This window comes from Eublepharis macularius, chromosome 5 (genome assembly GCF_028583425.1).
Source record: "Eublepharis macularius isolate TG4126 chromosome 5, MPM_Emac_v1.0, whole genome shotgun sequence".
Lineage (NCBI taxonomy): Eukaryota > Metazoa > Chordata > Lepidosauria > Squamata > Eublepharidae > Eublepharis > Eublepharis macularius.
In genome coordinates, this window is record NC_072794.1 from 59442357 (window position 1) to 59465543 (window position 23187).

At 39.6% G+C, this 23187-nt stretch overlaps 1 protein-coding gene across 1 annotated transcript in view; it reads left to right on the forward strand.

The window, feature by feature from the left end:
• COL24A1 (collagen type XXIV alpha 1 chain) overlaps positions 1-23187 on the forward strand; it is a 259353-nt gene that overhangs the window by 182038 nt on the left and 54128 nt on the right. Inside the window, exons 33-44 of the mRNA XM_054980368.1 lie at positions 2495-2548; positions 5110-5163; positions 5393-5446; positions 6518-6571; positions 8090-8143; positions 10349-10456; positions 16378-16431; positions 16645-16752; positions 18360-18413; positions 19096-19149; positions 20365-20421; positions 21324-21377. Of these exons, the coding sequence (XP_054836343.1) occupies positions 2495-2548; positions 5110-5163; positions 5393-5446; positions 6518-6571; positions 8090-8143; positions 10349-10456; positions 16378-16431; positions 16645-16752; positions 18360-18413; positions 19096-19149; positions 20365-20421; positions 21324-21377 (759 nt within the window). The remainder of the gene's footprint in view (positions 1-2494; positions 2549-5109; positions 5164-5392; positions 5447-6517; positions 6572-8089; positions 8144-10348; positions 10457-16377; positions 16432-16644; positions 16753-18359; positions 18414-19095; positions 19150-20364; positions 20422-21323; positions 21378-23187) is intronic.

Here is a 23187-nt window from a genome sequence, read left to right on the forward strand (position 1 = left end):
TCCAGTAGCACCTTTAAGACTCACCAACTTTATTGTAGCGTAAGAACTGTGATTTATTGTAGCGTAAGAGAACTGTGATTCTCGAAAGCTTATGCTACAATAAAGTTGGTGAGTCTTAAAGGTGCTACTGGAATCTTTTTGATTTCACTGTAAAAGAGTGCAAAGTAATAACATTGGGACAAAAATAGATTCTAATTCCGAATATACACTGAAAGTGTCTATTTTCCTGTGATTAACTTGAGGCTAACTTACTCCCCATGTAGCAGGTCATATGGTCACCAGATGCTGAACCAGATGGGCCTTTGTCTGATCCAGCATTGTATCCATTGGATACAATGGGATTTACCTCTGAGTAATCCTAAAAATGACTGCACTGTAAGATACAGCACATGAAAATCGAAGTTTTTCTTAGAAAATGTATGATAATTTACATTTTAATGGGTGAAATAAAATTTAGGGAGCAAAAAAATTACATGAGATGAATGGGTCTGTTCTGCAGTGCATGCTACACATCATGTAATGCTGATTAACATTACATCCTCCACTTGTGCTTGCTTGTGTGTATTTTTTAAAATTTGGAAATCTGCTGCCCCCTTGCTGTTAATATCCAGACTAACATGGATATATTCATTTGGTGAACTTGCTAAAAACTGGAAAAATTTTGCGTGGTGCAGAAGGCAATCTAAACTCCCCTCTGTCTGGAGATCAGGGGGCGGGGCCACCAGCCATGTGACCATTTTCAAGAGGTTCTGGAACTCTGTTCCACTGCGTTCCAGCTGAAAAAAAGCCCTGATGATGTGTCTCTGGCTTTTCCTACTCTTAAATTGACTAGGTTGGCTACATTCTAATTGTGTTCCTTTTTATAAGTGACGCTGTCCCTCTGGAATAGTCTCCTAGAAGAAGTAAGGAGAGTACCCACTTTAATAGAGATTTTGATAGAGGTTGAATTTTTTCCCCTCATGGTTATTGGGGAGAGAGGAATAAATTAGGGCTGCTGGGATAATGTTTTTTTGTTGTTTTGCATTGTTTTTCATTGTAATCTGCCTGGCCTCTGAGTGAGAAAGGCAGACTATAAATGAAGTAAGTAAGTAAATAGATACAGAAACTGCTTTCAGCCTCTAAGGACAGGCAGAAAAGCAGGATAGACAAGCAGCTTTATGATTTGGATAGATGATGGCCATAATAAATTAGCATGTTTTCTACTTACTTTCCACCTCCGTCTATGCTCCGTTTTTGGCGTTTAAAATAGTGTGATGTCGTATGGTTCAGTTCAGAAATAACATTCTCCAAACTGGGTAGAGAAGGTCACAAGCAGCTTCTAGTGTGGAAAATGCAGAAAGAATCTTTTTTTTGAAGTTAATGTAAAAAAATTACAAGGTATTGAACAGAAGACATAAAAGATTGTTTCACAAAAAAGAAGTTGATGGGTATAAAAAAGGGAGAAGTAATAACATATAAACAAGATTTTGAACCAAAGAAAGACATTAAGATCTAAGAAAACATTAGCGGATCAGACAAAACAATTACTAAGGACAGTTACCAAAATATTCCTTAAGAAATATAGCAAAGCAACCAAAGCATGAGATAATCCTGTTGAATGGCAGAAGCATTATTGTGTAGAACAGGAAGAATTTTTTTTTTATTTTGAATGGCTAAATGAATATGTACATGGATGAGCACCCATCTTTTCAAATACTTGAAAACACTTTGAAAGTAAATTGAAAGCTGCTCTGGGAATGATGGAAAGATTGTTACTTAGCATGTGCACAATCCTGTGCACTCACATCTGTTACATCAGTGCTGCATAGGCTTCTAGAGCTGGTTTTAGCTTTTCCAAGTACAAGATGAAACATTATAAAAACCTCTGACATTCACTATACTTGAGAGCATTGTTCCATGAACAATTCTACAAAAACATTTCCAAGCCTCTAAAAATCTTCCATTTGTACACAACTACCATACCCTGTGGCATTCATGTAATAGTTTCACCAGAACTTTTTATTGTCACAGCTTTAACCTTCCTGAAAAGTTGGCTAATGTTGGAAATTACGTTGCAATCTTTTTTTTATATTTTCCTATTTGGAATACAAGAGAGCAACATCATGAGCATACCAAACTAAACTGAACTATTCTGCTGAACTATTCTGTCAAAAGAATAGTGACCAATTGCCATTGGTTTGATAAGATTATTCTTTGAGCTTGTGGTTTAAAAAGCTGCTCGCCACATTAGATGTTTCTAATTGAAAAAGCAGCTGTTATCTCACAAATTCACTAGAGAGAAAGAGAGAGTATGTGTATTTAGCGAACAATATATTTTGGAGTATGTAGTTAGTATATTTGGAGGGGGAAGGCTTGTATGGTTCTAAAGAGATTTTGACAATAATGTTTTTAATTTACCAGCCATGAAATGAAATTTGGGGGTTTGATGGAAATAAATTTTTGGTTTTTATGGAAATTAAAATAGCTTTTCTTTCTTTTGGCTTTGTGTTTTCAGGGTTTACCTGGTCCTCCAGGAAGCACAGGAGATAAAGGTCCGGTGGGTGAACCAGTACGTTGATTTCCATACTCTCATATGCCATATTTGAATCACTGGTTTACAGATTTAGAGTACTACCTGTAATTAAGTATGTATTCTGTAAAAATCTATGCTAAAACCATACTTAGCCTTGTTCTCCCTTATCTATACTAAAAGTAGCACTTACAATCCATCTTCATAACCATTTTCAGGCCGTAGTTGCTCTGACAAAAATCCTGCTAATGTTAACTCTTAGAATCTTCAGGCCAGTTGTTGGCATCCATTTCCATATGAAGGATTTAGCATATCACTGCAAAAATCACTTTTAAAAATGTTAATATATTTTAAAAACCATGTATGGTTTAGTGAGTTGTGCAAGCCTGCCTTAACAGATGCACATTAAGGTGAAATTTAGCAGATACCACAACGCTATAGCAACTTGAAATTGAAAAGCCATACCTCCTCTACTAAACTCTTCCTCACAACAGCTCTTAAATTTGGGGCATCCTTTAGAGCCAAGTAGTAGATACCAAACTATCCCTGGTGATGTTCATTGGAATTTGCAGTTACAAGAATACATGACACAAATGGAGTCCTCTGAAATCTTTCCAGGAAGTCTTTTCTTGCATCATACATTTTGAAATGCAGTTTTACCGTGAATGACTCTATTGTTTTCTGAATGGATTACTACCTGTCTTTTCCTAACCCAGCTGAGTGAGAATTTATCAATTTTACTTATCACTGGAGCCAATAAAAATGAATTTTGTATTTAGCAGTGCTCCCAATTTGTGTTGCATTATAAAATGTAGGTGGCTTTGTTAGGGAAATTGCATATTTGGGTGCAAAAAGCAAAGAGATGTTTGTTCAAGGTTTATATCTAAAAAGATAGGTGAGATGCTTTAAGCACTCTGCCTCTTTTTCAATAGAGCTGCTCTGGAAGCAGTTTTTGTGCCCTAATTGCAGGCTCCTACCTAACGTTATGTCATAAAGCAGTATGAAATATAAATTCAAAGAAATTTCACTCTTACCAGAATGTCACATATACCATCATTCAAACGTTTGGTTCATGCTGTTGAATGTCATGGAGGTGCTAAAGTCAATTATGCTGTCATACAGGTTTCTTGTATGCTGTCACATAGATTTCTTCTTGTATTCTGTTCTTTTTATTCATGGTTTCTGTTTAAAATGAACATGCTAATTGAACAAGCGAATTGAAAGGCTTCTCACAGCAGCCTGTTTGCTATTTTGATAGAAAAGAGAAAGGGGTTTTCCCCTCTCTTTGTACCCTATTGGAAATAATATAGTATCCTTCTTTTGAAAATAAATATATCTAAACCAGTGTTGAAGCTGAGAAGTCAGACTCTTTGGTTGGATCTTGTCTCCCTGGACATTCGGCTGTGCTGAGCATCTCTACCACATCACCACACAGCTTCTCTATAAGGACAGAATCTGCTGCACTGCATCATGAGAATGTTCATATTTAGTTTAACAAGAAAGCTTTTAGCTCATATGGTACCAGGAGAGAACTGGTGAATAATTTGTGTACTACCCATCCCTCCATTTCTTTCTAAAATCCAAATGATTTTAAAACCAAGATTATAGAAGCATAATAAATTCTGTGAAACAGTGTAAATGTACTTGAATATATTTAAATTGAGTTTGAGAACTTTTAGTGAAGAATCCAAATAAAGGAGTTCGTAATTTGGATGTTTGCCATGAAATTTTGCGGTAAATCATCAATTACAGATGGCAAGATAGACCTCACTGTGTAACACCATGCAACATGCTGGGCTGAAACACTGGGTTTAGGTGTGATAATTTTGTTCCTTTTTACATTATCTTGTGAGAACACTACTACATACTATTGCAAGAAATGCCACCAATCTGCCACCAATTTCGTTGCTCGGTAAACCAAGAATTGCTTCCAGATACATAAACATATAAAGGTGTGTTCTCTTCTGATTGAGCCCATCAGCATATTTAGCTCAGTATTGTTTGCTCTGACTGTCAGTGGCTTTCCATGGCCACAGGGCAAAAAAAGTCTTTCTTAACTTTCCCCTTACTCTCAACTGCGATCCATGAACAGGAGACGCCAAAGCTGAGCATGGGATTTTCTGCTCTCTAGTTAAGATAGAGTAAGCCTAGCGGCACCATAGACGCTAACATTTTCTACTTTCAGACCACAGGATGCCACCAAGTATAGTTTCTGTTTTTAGAAATAAGAGACTAAAAGGGCTTTTATTCATGCAGTAGTTAGCCGGACAAAGTCTGTATTACTCAAAAGGAGGACATAATATAGATTAAAATTTATTGCTGGACCATAACAGCAGAGGAGTCTCCTGAAATCAGTTGACTGAAGAATTTTATTATTTAACTGAAGACATTTATTACTCATGAGCTCCAGTCTGTGCTAATATAGTACAGGTATAGATTGTTAAAAATACTGAAAGCAGTGTTTTCATTAATTTCTCTTAAACACAAGTCACTTGTAGAGTAAGTATAGTTCTTGTTGAACTGACTCATTTAGCATAGCTGCCAGTTTCTCTGAAAGATAACTGAATGGCATACATACATAAAGTTTTCTTTAATACTAGGGACCAAGGGGCCAACAAGGTGATTCTGGTCCTGTTGGAGAAGTGGGCTTTGAGGTGAGTATCTGGGGGTATTTTTTAAATCAAGACCAACAAAATTAGAAAAATACTTCCAAATGTGCTTGTTTTCTATTCTACTGACTTCCAAATATGCTTGTCTACTATTGGTTATTAAAATATCCTTGATATTGACTGTACTAATCTCACATTTTGTAATCTGCCTTGAGTCTCAGTGAGAAAGATAAAGTATAAATAAACAAATAAATAAATAATGTCTTCAATACAGGGACCACCTGGCCCAGAAGGAGAGCCGGGGCCCCAAGGAGAACCTGGGGCAAAGGTAATTGCTAGAATAGCTTGCTCAGGCTTGTCATTTGAGGAATAACAGTTGCCTTTCCTACCTGTTGTTTCAGAGCATATTTGGTTATGTTTTGAGACGGCCAGTACCTCACAGTTGCTGGTGATCTTATAAACCTAATTGGTCTTTGCACTGCATATGCATGTCAGAAACACAAATCACTTCTTTTTTTTTTAAGTTGTCATGTCCTGGTAGCATTGTTATAAAGAAGTTTTTAAAAAAAGTCTGAAAATAATGACAGCAGATGCACTTACAATGTACTGCTTTTTCATGATTCATCTTCAAATGCACCCCAGATTAGGCCTTTGGAGCTCTTAAATCTTGTCACCATTGAAATCCAACATGATGCTTCAGGTTTGTCTATGTATTAGGAAAAGGTTTTGCTTTACGTATGAAAATATTTAATTGAAAATTATATGCAGTTAGGTAGAAACCTGGCAGAAACTATGGGTTATTAGATCCCCATACTATGTAAGTAACATCTCTAGCTACAATTAGTTGTGATGATGTGTGAATGCTGATAGTCTCATAAATTGTTTTTGCTGGTTGGCATTATACCAAGATTTCAAACTAGGATTTTCTAGCTGGTTTGAGAACTATAGTTTGTATTTATTGTGGTTTGTTGTAATATCTGAATTCACAAACCACAGTTAATTGAGTAGTGTCATTCCTCATGGCCACCTGTGACAGCAATATAGGAGGGTGGAAGAGAATCAAAAAGAAGACAAATAAGGATTTGTTATGTATATCTGATAAAGTGTTTGCTGTTCAAACTAGGGCTTAAACCAGAATTTTTGGTGACATCGTAGCTAGTGCCTGGGACAGAGGTTCTCCATATATGGCTCCAACCCCCAAAATGCTGTTGCATGACTTCTTGAAACTCTAAACATTCATGCATGAAACAGACTAACATAAAGACAAAGTAATGTCTTGTTGATTCGTTGGGTTTGTTTCATAACACTGCATCAACATGAGATGGTGTCCCTTCAGATACCATCATGCTTGCTGCTGTTCTTCCTGCAGTCTATTTTGTGTATGTGTTGCATGTGACAGGGAGACAGTGGACCAGCTGGCAACCCAGGAGAACCAGGAGAACAAGGCTTAAGAGTAAGTAATAGTTATAGAACATGCTTAACAGACTCTTAAATACGGTTTATTACATATGGATAATTTAAAGGCCTGGTTTCTGGTTGGTATACTAAGTTTGTAGTCATACACAGAATATTCCATGTGGAGCAGCAAAATCGGCAAAATAACCCCGCCCTTCAGTATGGCTTTTGCCCAAGAAAACTGCTTGGGGGAAGGAACCCTGCCTCCCCCTGTGGCACTGTTCTGAGCACATTTAGGTTCTCCTATTTTTTTTTACAAGCACTTGCATGTAGTGGCTGTGTGACTGTGTGGATCAAATGAAAATCCATGCAAATCCATGCAAAGTTTGGCCATAAGAGAGAGTATTAACTTCTCTCAGAGGACCTCTTGTGTCTGCATGAGTCATTGATCTCTGAATTTATCTTCATTGGAAGGAATGCAGAGGTGCAGTGGGTAGCCTCCTCTGATGACAGGTAATTCTACTGCATCTCTGTATTGGGACTGATTGAATTATACAATGAAACAGCCAGAGCAGTGACACTACACAGAGACTGACTGGAAGGAAGCAAGGCCAGTACAGTAAACCATACAGAGATATAATCGACAGCCTTTGTGTGAGTGAGTACTTTGGGTTTTCAGGAACCATTAATGATTTAATTAATCTGTTTCTCACGTCACAATAATAGGTTTTTTACATTGACATACTAATGTGCCCTGCTGTATAGTTTGAAAATAACCACAAACCAGACTGATCAGATTTTTTATTCCGGCTCTGTAAAAGTGAGTCTCTAAAGGCCTAATCGGGCATTTCTTTTATAAAGATTAATTGTTTTTTCTAGCTGATAATTGCCTGGAAATTGAAGATACTGATTAACTATATGAGACGTCTTTTATTGATATTTAATAGACAGTAATTTTTTCATTTAGTTAGTTGGTCATGACACATTGTACTTTCTCTTCCTGTTTCTTCCATGACTCTCTCTTTTCTGCTTGGCTTAGAGACGAAGGAAGGGCAATGGATAAGTGTCCCTAAGGCTTGAGTTTGGAAATGGCCTTGGTAAACCAAGCCAAAAATCAACAAATGGCTTGAATTTTCCAAACCCATTTCCAAGATTCAGCAAGTTCTTGGATTTTCTTGTGATATTATCTTGAGCACCATGGTCTTTCCCAGCCTTTTTCAACTTCCCCAATGTGGTTGTGGTCCTGGTGGTGGCCTGTTAGCCAGCTGAATAGCAGGTGACTAGGAATGTCTCTCTCTTCCTCCTCCTTTCCCTTTCTCATTTTCCAGGCATAGCTTGAAGTACTATGAAAACCTTAAAAATCAATTTTATAAGGGAACATTCTGGGAAACAAACAAAACATATTCACCATGAATTTCAACAACTGTAAAGTAATACTTCCATGCCCTTCCAAACTCCTTGAATGCCTCTACAGATCCCCTGCCCTTTTTAGCCAAGTTTTCAGTATGGAACCCCTATTTTGGACATTTGCACATTATGGTTTTGAAAATTAGGTTTTATTTCTACTGAAAAATAGGGTGTGCCTGGACCACCAGGGGAAGATGGCATCCAAGGGAAAGATGGCTCAAAGGTACATTTATCAATTATTATACTTAAACCTGTGCCGGTACAATTTTTCCTAGGGTTGGTGGAGGATGGATGCTATAAAAGCAAAGAGGCAAAAGTAACAAAGACTCTGCCTTTTAGCAAAATTCCTGCTCAAGAGATATGCTGCCATCATCCTTCATGATATTGCAGAATTTAGTTTGTTGCATATTTTCTGTAATTGAGCTGTAGATTCCATGAATATTTTGCAACAGGGTAGCATAGGATTCAAATGGATCATGTTCCTGTGCAAAGGAAGCAAATGAAACAATAATTATGGAATGTGTATGTGGATGATAGCAATTTGATCTAAACTAATAATTTAATTTAATTTATTACATTTATATTCCGCCCTCCCCACATCAGCGAGCTCAGCGAGCTAATAACTAGGGGTGTGAGCCCGAAAAGATTTGGGTTTCCCAAATCTTGGGAAACCCAAATTTTTTTGGGAAACCCAAAAAAATTGGAAATACCATAATTCCGAAGCGGCAAGCTGCAGTATTTTACTCACTTCAGTATACTCCGTAAATATTCAAAGCATACCTAAGTGAGCGGGAGCAACTCCCCCCCACCTCGCACCCCTCCCCAGGGCAACCCCTCCACCCCCCACCCACTTACCTGGCTGTCAGGGAGGGTGATGAGCTGGGCGGTGGGCTGCTGCCGTGCTGCCACTGTGGTGGGCCACGGCGGCACAGCAGCGGCAAGTCAGCTGTGACGGCCTGGAGCCAGCTCCACCTCTGCCACCACTCCGCGGCCCCGCAGGGCAGCGGGGAGGGCTGGAGCCACTTCCTCCAGCCCTGCCTGCCCCTCAAATGGCCACCATGATGGCCATTTGAAGGGCAGGAAGGGCTTTCTCTGCCTCCACTGCCACTCCACTGCCCTGCAGAGTAGCGGGGAGGGCCAGAGCCACTGCTGCCGCCGACTGCAAGGTAAGGGGGGTGGGGGGCCCGGGCGGGGGGGGGGTTGATGTTTAAAGGGCCCCGCCACTGCTTGCAAGCAGCAGCAGGGCCCTTTAAACTCAGCCCCAAAGTTTTCCAAAAGCATTATGAATATTCAGAAAGCTTTGATTTGGATATTCTGAATCTTTACGGATCGGGTCCAATTCGGGTATTTTACCCAAATCGGAAACTCAAAGTGCACATCCCTACTAATAACCTTTTAAAGCTACCTACAATTCATTTTCAACAGTGACATCTGAGAGTTTTAGATCAGGCACATTTGTCTTTGTCCACCCCAGGGTCCTTCCTTATGGATGTCACTAGAGGACTGGAAGTGCTCTTTCAGACTTTTGATTCCAGAAATCCAGATTTGCATGGTGTTTCATCTCGTAGTGTTCTTTGCTAATTCACAGAGTTGATCAGGAAGGACTAGGGAGGACTAGTGAAGGTTATATATTATTCATGGCTAGCTTCTTAACAGTGATGTAGAAGAGGAAATATTTGTTGAGTGCTGCATTTCCAAGTGAAAATACAGGAAACTGATCTTCAGACACAGTTCCCAGAAGCCCATTCCAAACTCACACAATGAGGGTCAGTTATGTGCCTGTAGTAGACATATTTACTTATTCACACCTTGCATGTTCTTGTATAAAGCAAGAAGTGTGTAATGTGATTTACAGATCAAAAGTATCAAACGCACCCCATCTTACCTCTCTGTACTCAAGGACCCTCTGGTATTTTTATCCCTGCCCAATTTATTTCTGTAGGTAGTGAAAGGATTCAGCTCCACTCACCAATGCACTCTTTCCCTGTAAAAATTGCCCATGTAAATGTAGCAGGCAAATAAACAACAAATATGGTTGTCACATCATGTATTGCTTGTACTGTACTAACCTTCCAATATTGTGGAAACTTCACGTGTCTTCCAGAAAACAGAGCAAAGAGTTTTTACTTTTTACACATAATATGCTAAGTGCCCTTGAACTGCTGTATGCTCTTTATGTGCAGGTATGAACATAGTTAATGCAGGACAGAAAGCAAAAGAGCAGATTTGGAATCCATTCTGCTTTGTAGTTAAAATGGGTTTTACATTCAGATTCCAGGCACAGAAAACACAAAAGCATGTTCAATATCATGTTATAGAAGCACTATATTACTAAGTCCCAATCTTCCATTTACGGATAACTGCTTAAAGAAAGGTAAATTTAGATGGCATAGATTCCTACATAATGGTAGCTTATGCTTTGCTTTAGGGAAATGTTGGAGACCAAGGGCTTTCTGGAGAAGAAGGTGAAAAAGGAAAGCCTGGCATTCCAGGAGCTACAGGCCCTGCAGGTGAACCTGGCATAAGTGGCATTCCAGTAAGTGTTCCATGATTATATCTGTAGTGTCTTGACTTAAATATGCCACATGAACAGTTCTTCACTTGAATGGTTAAAATAATTTAAATTAATAATTTAAAACTATAAAATACTTTGTCACAGATCATCACAAGCCAGGGGAGCGAGTTACTTTCCTAATCACTAATAGCTGTTCATATACTCTCCGAATCTTGGAACGGAATCAATACTCACATTAAGTGCATCATTCTCATAGAATTTATACAATATAAAGTGTCAAGTGCATCAAATAATCAACAAATCTTTCATATCCCTCACTAAATTTCATCTACACAAATTCGATAAACACAATCCAATACAATGTTCCTATGCATACAATATACATTCAATAAATTCAAAATGGCCGCATAATGGGGATATGAAGGCATACGCTGGTTGAATGAGTTGAAATTCCTTTGATGTGATTTTGGTTTGGATTGTTACCACACACTTGATAAAGTTCTTTGCACAAAACAAGTTAAGTTGCTGGCTTCTTGGGGTGGGGTGTGTGTGCCCCTGTTGTATGTTATGGTCCAACCTGGAAGGAGAACATAAATATATCATCAAGAACTTAGTTTTGTATACAGGGGAATTACCAATCCATTTTCCGCCAACAGCTTCTGTCTCTTTAAGATCTTCATCCTGGCATTTCTTCAAAAGGAGAGAAGAGAATTTGTTACTGCATTTATAATGTACTAGGACTAAAAGACTTTGACCTGTGGCCATAAGAGGTACTGATGTATTGATATGTATTTATTGTATCTATGACTGTATATTTATTATTGTATTTATTGAATTGGGTGTGAGGGCGATCTGGCTGCGACATCTGTCACCCCATTGATCGCCAGGGTTGATTCGGCTGAGCTGGCTGGCTAGGTGGGTGTCCCCTTCCTCCCTCACCGCTCCATGTGCGTCCCTCCCAAAGCTGCATGCTCGGTGGAAGAGGACGACCATCCCTGATAGAAGGAGTGTACCATTCCTCGGTCAAGGGTATTTATTGAATGTATGTTGTACGCATAGGAACATTGTATTGGATTGTGTTTACAGGATTTGTGTAGATGAAATTTAGTGAGGGGTATGGAAGAGTTGATGATTATTTTATGCTCTTGACACTTTAGACTGTATAAATTCTATAAGAATTATGCACTTAATGTGAGTATTGATTGTTGATCATTGATTGCGCCTCCAGTTGGGTGGGCTGTTGCCCCATTATCTCCTATTTCCAGATTGTAGCCAAAAGTGATTTGACATTGGCAACAGTGTTTTTTATTTTTCTCCTGTAACCTGCTCTGAGCAGCAGCGAGCAACAGGGCTTGCCAGCAGGAGACCTCTTGCCATAGCAGGAGGCCTGGTAAGCCTAGTATGTGCCTATGACAGGCACTCTTTACTGTAATTGTTGTGCTAGCTGGGGAGGAAGGGGGTGGAATTGCCTTTTCCCAACAACAAAATACTGTGGCCTGAAGGCTAAGACTATGTGATTTCGTCTCAACAGAAGTGTTGTCTTGAAGACAGATGTCTGGATTACATGCCCTAACTGAATAACAAATGCACATTTATTGTACAAACACTTGTCTATACATAGATTGAAAGTCTTGGCCAACATAGAAACAGTGAGTGGTTCATGTGAAACAAGTTGTTGGTTGCAGCCCAGCTAAACTGGAATGAGATCCCGTCTCACAGCTAGCAATAATTAACACTTTGCAGTCATAGTAATTTAATCCACAGTGGATGATTGTGGAGAATTCACTAATGCCCAGAAGGGCTTGAGATGATTAAAAAGTGATGCTTCTGCTTTCAAAAATCATGGTAACCCTGATATCAAAACCTAGCAATGGATGTTGCCCTTTTTGCTGAGATTTGGAGAAGCTTCTGATTTAGCTGACAAGTATCTTTTAAGATATTTTATAGGCTTTGTACACTTCAAGAAGAGCTTTATGTTGGGCCTGCAGGGAAGACAATTCTCAGATTAGAGTTTTACCTCAGTTCAAGAGGCTACATCAACAAGCTGCATAGATTGTGGACTGTTCATAATACAAATTCAAATGTTACAGAACTGTATCATATGGCATATCTTCATGTATGTGAAGACAGGGTTACCAGCCTCCCAGTAAGGGCGGCGGGGGGGGGGATTCTGCTAAAATTATCTGCCCCCAGACTACAGAGATCAATTGCTCTGGTTGCTTCAGAGGGTGAACTTCGTGGCATCACATCCCAACTGAGCTCCTTCACCTCCCCACACCACATCCTCCCAGACTCTGCCCCCTCATCTCCAGCCATTTCCCAAGCAGGAGTTAACAACCCTACATATTGCTGAGGTTTCACTTTTATTTTCAGTTTTCTTGTTTGAATTACAAAGGCGCATAAAAACAGAAAGTGTAACCTCACATGTGCTTCCTGTTTCTGTTGACTTGTGAATATCCAAAATCAAACCTAGTCCTGTGATTTTAAAACGGAGGTTCACATCCTGATAGTTTAATCTAACAAAACGTTAGTCTCTACACAATACTATTTTGCTTCCTATATTATAGTACTGTAACAAAGTCAAATGGTGTCTTCACCAGAATTTAAATTTCAGTAGCCCACAGTGAAGCCCTGCAGCCTGTTTCCTAGACCTGGACTCACAGAAAATAAGTCTATGGCCTTGAATGTGCTGAAGCACCTACTGCAGCATCAGGGGTTCTGAAGTACTGCAGGAAGTGTTCCCAGAGTGTAAATTTCGTAGTTTGAAGTACACTGGTCAAATGCATAGAATGAGAAGTACTTGATATGAAGATGAAGGCATGTGTATAAACTAAACATAGAAGAGCAAGATACCATACGTTTTCTTTTAGTTGTGACATCGTTATCTTCCTTTTGATTGCCCTCTATAATTTGGAAAAGTGTTAAGTTCTTAAACATAGGAGATGATGGAGGTACCGTTAACAAGATTTTGAGGTTGCTTTAGCATATAGTATAGTAGCATGTTGGGTATTTTTTTAACATAGGTACAAGGGCTGTACCATAAGGAAATGGTTCAAAGAGGTGCAGTGATAAAGAGATAGAGACTATAGATTATGCTACTGTATTTATTGCTATAAGTCTGTTCCTGCTGGGTGGTTCCTACATTGTTTAATACATCAGGTTTAATTGCTTATGCTCTGTTGCAGCGCTATATTGGATTTCAGCTTGCCTTCATATTTCTGCACATTTTGCATTTGCATACCCAATTGCATTGCTTATTGAATGTTGCAGTTGTTGATCATACTGACTTACATTGTATTATTTACCATGAGTTTCATTGAAACTATAATATAAATAAAAAAATAAATAAAATTTATATGTTGAAGAATGCATATAAAGTCACACAGTATAGTATCTTAATCATTACCATTTCCAGATACTCAGATTTAATAACATGGCATATTTAGAACACTTTAAGTGCTATCTTAAGAACACTCACTGAATAGGCTTTAAAAGGGTTCTTAGTAGACCTCTTTAGGATTGCACTGTTAATAATTTGCAGCTATGCATTCCTAACCTTATGAGTTTATGATAAAACAGACAGTCCCCAAGCATTGACAGATACATGGAATATTACCATGGTACATTCTGTGATGTTTATTTTTCTCAGCACATTGCATACAAAAGCCAGAGAAGAGGAAAACAAAAGTTACTCAGCTGCAGCACATTTTATTCTATTTACTATCTCGGTTACCAAGTATATTAGCAGTGTTTTGTTATGAATCTGTTAACAAGTCTAGTTAGCTTAGAAGTTTATGAAAACATCTGCTGAAATCTTTTTAGGCTTTGGCTTCAGTGTTTGTTTTCAGAAAATGACAAGCAACAGCTTCCTTCCATCCCTAAATTACTACTTTATATAGCTATAAAAGGCTGAGGGTGGGGAATTAAACTGAATTATGAAACATGTCCATCCACTAAGTGTATACAAAAAATGTAAAAGTGACCCAAAGATTGTATTTTAACTGCCTAAATTAGGCTTGCCATTCCCCCAGGGGGGCAGGAGATCCCCTGCTCCTACCCTCTGCTCCCCTGCCACCTGTCCAGTGGAGAGGAAGGCGAGGGAATAGGTCTCCAGGGTGTGCTCCCAGGGGAGTGCAACAGCGTCACTCCCGGGAGTGATGTCATCGCGCCACACCAGGAGTGCTCCTGAGTTTCATATGGGGCCTATTTGGGACCGAAATGGCAGACGGGAAAGAGGGAAAGGCAGGAGAACAGGCATCCAAGGTGCTCTCCCAGGGCAGCACAATGATATCAGTTCTGGGAAGCCTGCTTTGCATGTGCACACAAAAACAAGAAAAAAGATGAGTGCCAGCCCCCCCCTTTCTGGTAGGGTAAGGGAACCTGGCAACCCTAGCCGAAAGGTTTGGATTTTGGTTGAGAAAAGATGGCAATAATAATCACATCTGGACCCAGAACTGGAGCTCCAGCTTTAAGCTGGGCATGCTTTGTCCATGATGTAACATTTCCTGCTGGGATTTCCAGTGGAATAGGCAGAACAATCCAATGACTGACTGTCACAGTTCACCCACCCTCATACATTGATGTCTAGCAAGGGCTGGTAAGAATTCATCATGGATTTTGGGAGTGGAACAGGATGAAGGCTGTTTCCAATGTGCCAATTGTTAGGGGGCCTTACCACAGCATAGAATGGAAAGAAGCAGCTTTGTCAAGGACAGGACAGTTAACAGTTGACTTCCATAATCTTTCAAAGGGCATGGAAAGAGATCGGTGATGATTATTTAACAGTTAGTTGAAGTATTTAACATAACTGTAGTGCTATTACTGAAGATGTGGAGGCACTTAAGTTTTTATTCTGAATTGATGTCATCATAAATCTTTTAACATCTTGGGCTGCTTCTCCATAGGTGCCCAAAAACATTCCCCTTGTGTGGCACCAGGAGTGAGTGAGGCAGGAATGGCATCCATACACAGCCATTCCCGTTCTGTTTGTTGCATCTGCTCCCACCTGTCACTTCTGTCTAAAAATACAGATGCAACAACAATCACACTAGTCCTCTGTTACCCAGAAAGCCTCCTTTTCCTCTTTTATTTCCCCGGTCGTGCCATGCTGGGAAAGTGAAAAGTCCCCTTTAAAGGGCTAGAAGTTTTGCACCTCGCTATATCACCCCCTTTTAAAAGCAGAGCTTAGCTCCACCACCACCCTCCCCATAGTGGCAATAGAGGGAGCATCTTCACAGATGCTCCTTCACAGCCATCATAAAGAATCTCCTTTGAACCAGATCAAAGTAAGTTTAGTTTTCAACTGGTTTAAAGGAAACTGCACTGGTCATGAACAAAATGAGCATGATGTCATGTTGATCTTCCCTTTAAATGTAGGGGTATCTTGATATCCACGCAAAGAACGTTCCCCTTTTCCCTTTTAGTAGCTGTAAAGGTGTTTTAATATGGCCAGAATTGCACTGTGGACAACATAGAAGCCAGACGTTTCTGCTTCAGTGGGTTTTTCTGACTGGCTTCTGTCTTGCTTCTCTAAACCTGCTGTCAGGAGCTGATGGAATACAAGCATATCTACTTTCAATTCATTAGGGAGTATATTCTGGCCTGGATTCTAAATATCCTACCTCAGTCTTTCCAGGCTAGAATGTAACTAGATGAAGTGTTTGGCTTGAGCACAAAATATATTTTAGTCTTCAGCTGTTGTTTTCTGCCTAGACATGTTATGTTTTGTTGCGTTTCCACTGGCTTGATAAAAATCATTCTAAAGATGATATCATTACGTTACAGCATGGAATTGTCACGCTAACTTCTTTATGACTGAAATTAACGAGAGTTTCCCACCCACCCCCATTTGTAATATTGAAAGGCCTTGCTAAGATTATGCTATTTATACTACAATTTAAACATATTCTCTGAACTTTTTTCCCTCGTAACAAATACTACAGGGGCCTGAAGGCGCTCCAGGAAGTCTAGGTCAAAGGGGCCGTCCAGGAAAAAAGGTAATTTGTCTTCAGACTTCTGCTGGAATTTGTTCTGCAAATCATGTCTTTTTTTTAACTGGACAACCTGCATTATTCATTAATAAATGAAGTGATTGTCAGTTTTAAAATAGAACACTAATAGAATGTTGCATCTATATAGGATTTCCATTATCTTTTGCATAATATTTTGATTTTTTGTTTTTGTTTTCTCCTTGCTCCACCTCCAAATAGGGGGGAAAGGGTCAGCTTGGTCCCCTAGGAGAGACTGGCATCCCAGGTGACCGTGGCCAAGTTGGAGAAGTCGGTCCAAAGGGTTCAAGAGGAACTAGAGGTCCATTGGTTCGTACAATATTAATTTACACTAGAGGTTCATTGGTTCATGCAGTATTAATTTATAGCCCTTCTTCTGCTCAGGAAATGTGATTTGCATAGTTCACCAGTGTGATCTCCACTTCTCTCCTTAATCATACGCAGGTGTTATACACCAGTGGGACTGACTGATTCATATCTTACTGATTTGATTTGTTAGGCATGTAATCTGTGTCATTTCCCCCATCTCCTGCAGATAATGTTTTTAAAAATAGCAAAACAAATTGTGTGTGAGAGCCAGTTTGGTGTAGTGGTTAAGAGCGGTGGGACTCTAATATAGAGAACCGGGTTTGATTCCCCACTCCTCCACTTGAAGCCAGCTGGGTGACCTTGGGTCAGTCACAGCTCTTCCAGGGCTCTCTCAGCCCCACCCACCTCACAGGGTGATTGTTGTAAGGATAATAATAACACACTTTGTAAACCACCAAGTGGGTGTTAAGTTGTCCTTAATGGCAATATATAAACTGAATGTTAATATTGTTATTATATATTTTTTCAGTTATGAGAAGAAAGGGGTCTGAATTTTTAAATCCTACATTTATGAAAGATCCTAGATGTTTAGAGGACTGTTTCCCCCCCTGATCTATGAATTTTCCAGCTGGCAACACAGAACATACTCATTACTTATATTTTCATCACACAGGGTTAACTTGAGTTAACCTACAGCCTCAGAATGGAGTGGAGCCTATCCCTATCCTGCCACTCCACCAAGCAAAGTTTGAACCCTTCTTCTAGCCTAATGAGTCTTCCTCCAACTGCTCTTCCTTTGGAGAAACAGCCACCAGTTAGAGGAAAGCTGCTTAGGCTGCAGGAAAGGTCCATGGAAGATGGCTGACTTCCAGTTAAAGCAAGTAGAATAATATCTGGCTGACAAATAATTAGTGAAACAAGATGAAAGTTGTTCCCTTGCTTTTGTGGAGTATATCTATGCAGATGGTTACAGCATGACTACAAGCTGTGTTATGCAAAACCATGAAGACTGCCTTATTGAAGCAGGATTTAATTTAGGTTCATTTCTTTCTATCTCACTGTTTGACAGAGAGCTAGTTTGGCTTGGTGGTTGGAGTATTGGGCTGTGACCTGGGGACATGGGTGAAAGACCTCATGCTACCATGGAGGCTTGCTAGGTGACCTTGGCTGGTGACACATGCTCAGCCTAACCTACCTCACAGGGATAATAATGGAGGAGAAGAGAACAATGTGAGCCACTTGGGGTCTCCATTGAGGAAAAGGGGGAGTATAAATGAAGCAAATAAATAAAAACCTGCTGATGGCTCATTCTATTATGTCTGCTCTTCTACTTGCTCTCCAGGATGGCGAGTTCAGTAAAAAAAAAAATTAATGTGTTTATTTCCAGTAACTTAACTGGAAATAAACTGTAACTTAACTAATTTCATGATTATAAGCCCCCCTTGGGGTTTCTGAGGACTCAGGATATAAATATTTTGATTTAAAAATACTTAACTTCAGCTGGGTTGTGTACTATATATATTTGGAAATCAGAAATCGTATGTGAATTTCTGTTTAAGTATCTAAATGTGATTAAAATGTGCTTCTTGCTGCTTCTACTGATACAGGGATATTTAGGTTTAATGGGACCTACAGGAGAGCCTGGAATTCCAGGTTACAGGGTAAGAAACATTCACAGAATATATCCATGCATCTAGCTGATTTTTTTTCTGTAGAGTTTACATTGTGTATGCGTACATTCTGTATGCACTTGTAAAAGGATAGGAACTATATACTATACTACTATGTATTGTCTGTTGCTGTATGATCCTACAGGGTAGTTTCTGCATTGTATAATATGTCAGAATTGCTTATGCTCTGTTTCAGCATTGTTTCACTTTTGTATTAGATTTTTTGCTTGTTCTCAAATCTCTGCAGATTTGCATTAGCATCCTCTATTGCATTGTTTATTGAATGTCCCTGCTGTTGATTGTATTAACTTACACTGTGTAATTCACCTTGAGTCCCAGTGAGAAAGGCAGACTATAAATAAATATTGTATTAAAATTGTAATTGGATAAATCTGTACATTCCTTTGTGTAGATATATTGTCTTCCGTGTATGATTGTATGATTCAAGATTTGAAACTAGAGATTAACAGCAGACATGAAAGTCTGTTGATGAAGGGCAAGACTCAGAAACTAGAGTTCCTCCTTGCATCCCCATCTATCTGTTCCCCTTGAGGTTCTGTTCATTATAGCAAGAAAACACTGTATGTGTTCATATGCAAGGGGGGTGGGGGAGAGACTGGAGGGACAATGGCCAGAAAAGGCTGCTTTCACATTTGATTGTTCCTTGTCTTAGGGTCATCAAGGTCCACCAGGAGCATCTGGCCCTCCAGGACTTAAAGGAGAGAAGGTATGAAGTCTGGAAATTTATGTGCATTTACTACACATTTACAATACTGTATTGTGCATTTACAATACTGTAATAGAAATTATTACTATCAGTTAGATCTTGTTATTCATAAGTACATCCCCTGTTTTGTGTGAACATTCATTCATAAACCAGGTCAACGAATTAACTAATCTACAGCTCAGCTTTAACACGGATCCAGCAATTTTCAATCAGCCTGTGCAATTGCTGATTATTATTGCATTTTGGTTGAAGTCACATATATGAAGCTACCATATTACCAGCCACACTACTGGCCCATCAAGTTCAGGATTTTCTGTTTTGACTGGCAGCGGCTCTCCAGAGCCTCAGGAAGAGAGAGGCTTTCACTGCTGCATTGGAGCCTCTGCACAAGGATTTTCTCTGTGCTTACCCCGCATGCCTGCCATCCCCCCTACCCTCCAGTGATTATTTGTGCTGTTTTTTTTAAAGATCAGTAGTAGATATATCTCTATTGTGTGGTGCTGCTTAATGATACACCTACTGCTGGTTTTAAAAAAACCCACTGATGATGATGGAGGGCCGGGAGGGGGAATGGTGGGCATGTGGGTATATGGCAATGGGTGTGGGTGGGGAGGTGTGGAAATCCGTATCTTCCTGTTCACACTAGAACCAAAGCTGCTTTTAGTATGATCTTTCAGGAAAGATGATACCAAAGCAGGTTTGGGAAACTGTGGAGAGGGGCTGGAGAAAATTTGGAAGGTAAATCACTGTACAACTGTGTCATGCAGAAACCTCCCAAAAAACTGCTGCAGCTTTGGGGAAGGGCACAGGGAAAGAGCTCCATGGGGAAGCAACCTTATTTTACTTACAATTAAGCATAATTTAAGCATAATAGTATGAACTTGCCCATGTGCAATTCAGCACTACATTAAATTCTGTATAAAATTACCATTCAATTCCACTGACACTTTACTGAGGGGAAAGGAATCCTTCAGTAGCACAAATGTAGAAGCAACTTGTTAGTATGTGTTTATATATTTACTAATGTGACATGAATGTACACATTACTAAAAGTCTGCATTTAGTTTTTTATATCTAACATGCCATTTTTCAAGCTACAAATATGCAGTTATTCAAAATAGGGAGTTATGAATCATCTCAAATGTTCATGTATAGCTTACTAAAGACTTACTCAAGTTTGATGACCAATAAATGATTGATCTGTCTTTTTTGCAGGGTTACCCTGGTGAAGACAGCACAGTACTGGGACTACCTGGGCCCATAGGTGAACCAGTAGGTCTTTCTTTATCCAAAAAACTATATAAGTGATTCCAAATAGGAGACAGTAAACGATGTTCCCAAAAATAGCTGCCTCCAGACACTATCATTAAAATTTATTTTAAAAGCTTGCAACCAGTATAATCATTTTAAAATACAAAGTTATATTTGGACTTGCACAAATTCCACTTTCTTTCTTACTGTGTCTGTGTTCTGTGAGTATTTTCTGAGACAAAGAAATTATTCTAGACCCATGGATCTTTGTTTTGGCCAGTAATTTCTGTGCCATTTTCAAATTATTCTTGAGGTCACAATTAAAACAATAAATAAAAATACTAACAAAGTACTAAACTGGCCAAGGGTGCGAGTAATGAATCAAAGGTTTCCTTGGTTCAAATCTTACTGTGACATACTGCCCTTGTAGGTGGCCTTGGGTAAAGCAGTATTCTCAGAATTAACTTCTCAATTGTAATATGGAAACAACAGCACAGTCCTCTTGATAAGACTAGTGAAATCATGTGTGTGAGTCGCTATGGATTCTTTAAGATGCTACATAAATGCTAAGTATTGTTAAAATTCTCCAATGTTTCCACTATATTCTGCAAAAGCACCCTACTTTTCAGTTTTAGTCTGTGAAGTTAAAAATTCAAATTGCCTTATTACAAATAATTTTAGACAGTATTTCATGTATTATGGTTATAAATATATTTCATCATTTGCCACTGTAGAGTTAATTACAAAATTGCATGCCAGTGAAGATCTGTAATTGGTTCACATTAAGAAATTTGAGAGCATCTCGTTTCCTTCCTTTTTTCTGAGGAGTGCTAAGATATTTCTTTTAACTGTATATTTTTCCTAATATATCTGTATTTTGAATGAAAATTTAACCAATCTGGCATCTTTTAAAAAATTTTTAGGGTCCTATTGGTGAGCATGGAGATAGAGGAGAGCCTGGTGATGTAGGTTACAAGGTAAAAACATACTTTGATTTTGCTTCAGTATCTGTGCTCTGTAACTGGCTATTATTTATTCATTTACTTACTTGCTTACCAATTTTATATCCTGCCTTTCTACCCTGATCAGGACCACCAAGGCAACTAACAGTTTCAAAACATCCATAATAAAAACACATCTTAAAAACACTTAAAACCAAGCCAAAATACACATACACTATAATAAAACACACACACACACACACACACACAGAACAGCTAAAACATAGAGTAGGAAGGAGGGATCACTGAGGGAACTAGATGAAACAGAAATTTTTTAGAAGCCTCTGTCAGAACCAAGTTAGTTTTCAATTGGGAGATCCATGGTTATGTGAATCCCCACTTCTTTAAAGGGGTGAATTAGGACTGCAGTGCTGGGAGTAGGGGTTAACCAACCCCTCTCCCTATGTGCCACTTACCCTTTTGTCTAGGAGCAGATGTTCAGAAGCCTTGGTGGTATAATGAATAGAAGACTTGGATCATAAAGAATTTTGTTTAAATCTCCCATGAGCCAATAAGTTCACTGTATGGCTGTGGGGAAAACCATTGTATATCCCACTGGGCTTTTTTGTGGTTAAAACAGAAGGACCCCACCAGGAGTTTATTGCGGGAAGAGAAAGCCACAAAAAGTCCTATGATAGAGCAGAAAGTCCTAGATTCAATCCCTGGTTATCTCTAACTAAACAATCTCACGTACCGTAGGGTTGCCAATCCATGTGGTGGCTGGAGATCTCCTGAAATTACAACTGGTCTCCAAGCCACAGAGATCAATTCCTGTGGAGAAAATGGCAGCTTTGAAGGGTGGACTGTATGGCATTATACCCTGCTGAGGCTCCTCCTTTCATCAAACTCTGTCCTCTACAGATTCCAGGAAATTCACAAGCTGGAGCTGGCAATTCTAGGCCACAGTGATGGGAAACACTTTTTCTGTGCTACAAGATCCACTGGTCTATCATTCATATGTTCAAATTAGGCATGATGAATCTTAGTTCAAAAATAATCAGAATAGTTTTTTTCTTTTTACAAATGTGCTTTTTAAAAAAAAATGGCAGAAGTTTGGAGTAGAGGTGGGCACGATCCCCAAAAAATTACCGATCAAGCTGATTGGGGATCGGCGCCGGCAACAACTCCAAATCACCGATCCACACCGATCATCTCCCGTTTCCGATCCGTGGATCGGGGATCGGGGAGGCCAAAGCAGAGGGGCGCCCCGCTGTTCCCAGCTATGTGGGAAGGTGGGTGGTGGTGGCAACCGCCGAGCCTGGCGGGCACAGGGAGGCGGCAACGAGCCGCCTCCCCTCAGGGAGAGGACGTTCACACACACACACACACTTAGAGCAGGGGGGGTGGAGTTTTTAACCTGGTGATGAGCCGCCTCCCCTCAGGGAGGGGATGTTCACACACACACACCACACTTAGAGCAGAGGGGGAAAAAAATTTTTAACCCATCCCTGCCTCTCCAAATAGAGAGAGAGAGAGACCCCGTCAACATGTTTCAGCCAGCTTTTTAAAAAAAGCAGGGACGGAATCCTCCATTCCTCCCCACCCGATTTTAAAAGCAAGCAGCCAGTCTTCCAAAAGCATATTTTAAACACACACACAGAGCCATGAATGAGGTTTTCCCACAAAATAGAGTGTTTTAAAAGCAGGTTAAAAACCGGTAGTGACAGACAGAAAAACAGCTATTCCTCCTACAAAGCCCCGTTTTTTTAAAAAGCAAAAAACATTTGGAGTGCCCATGGCTACAGAACACCCCCTTCCCCCTCCCTCCCCTGGGTCTCTTCTCCCA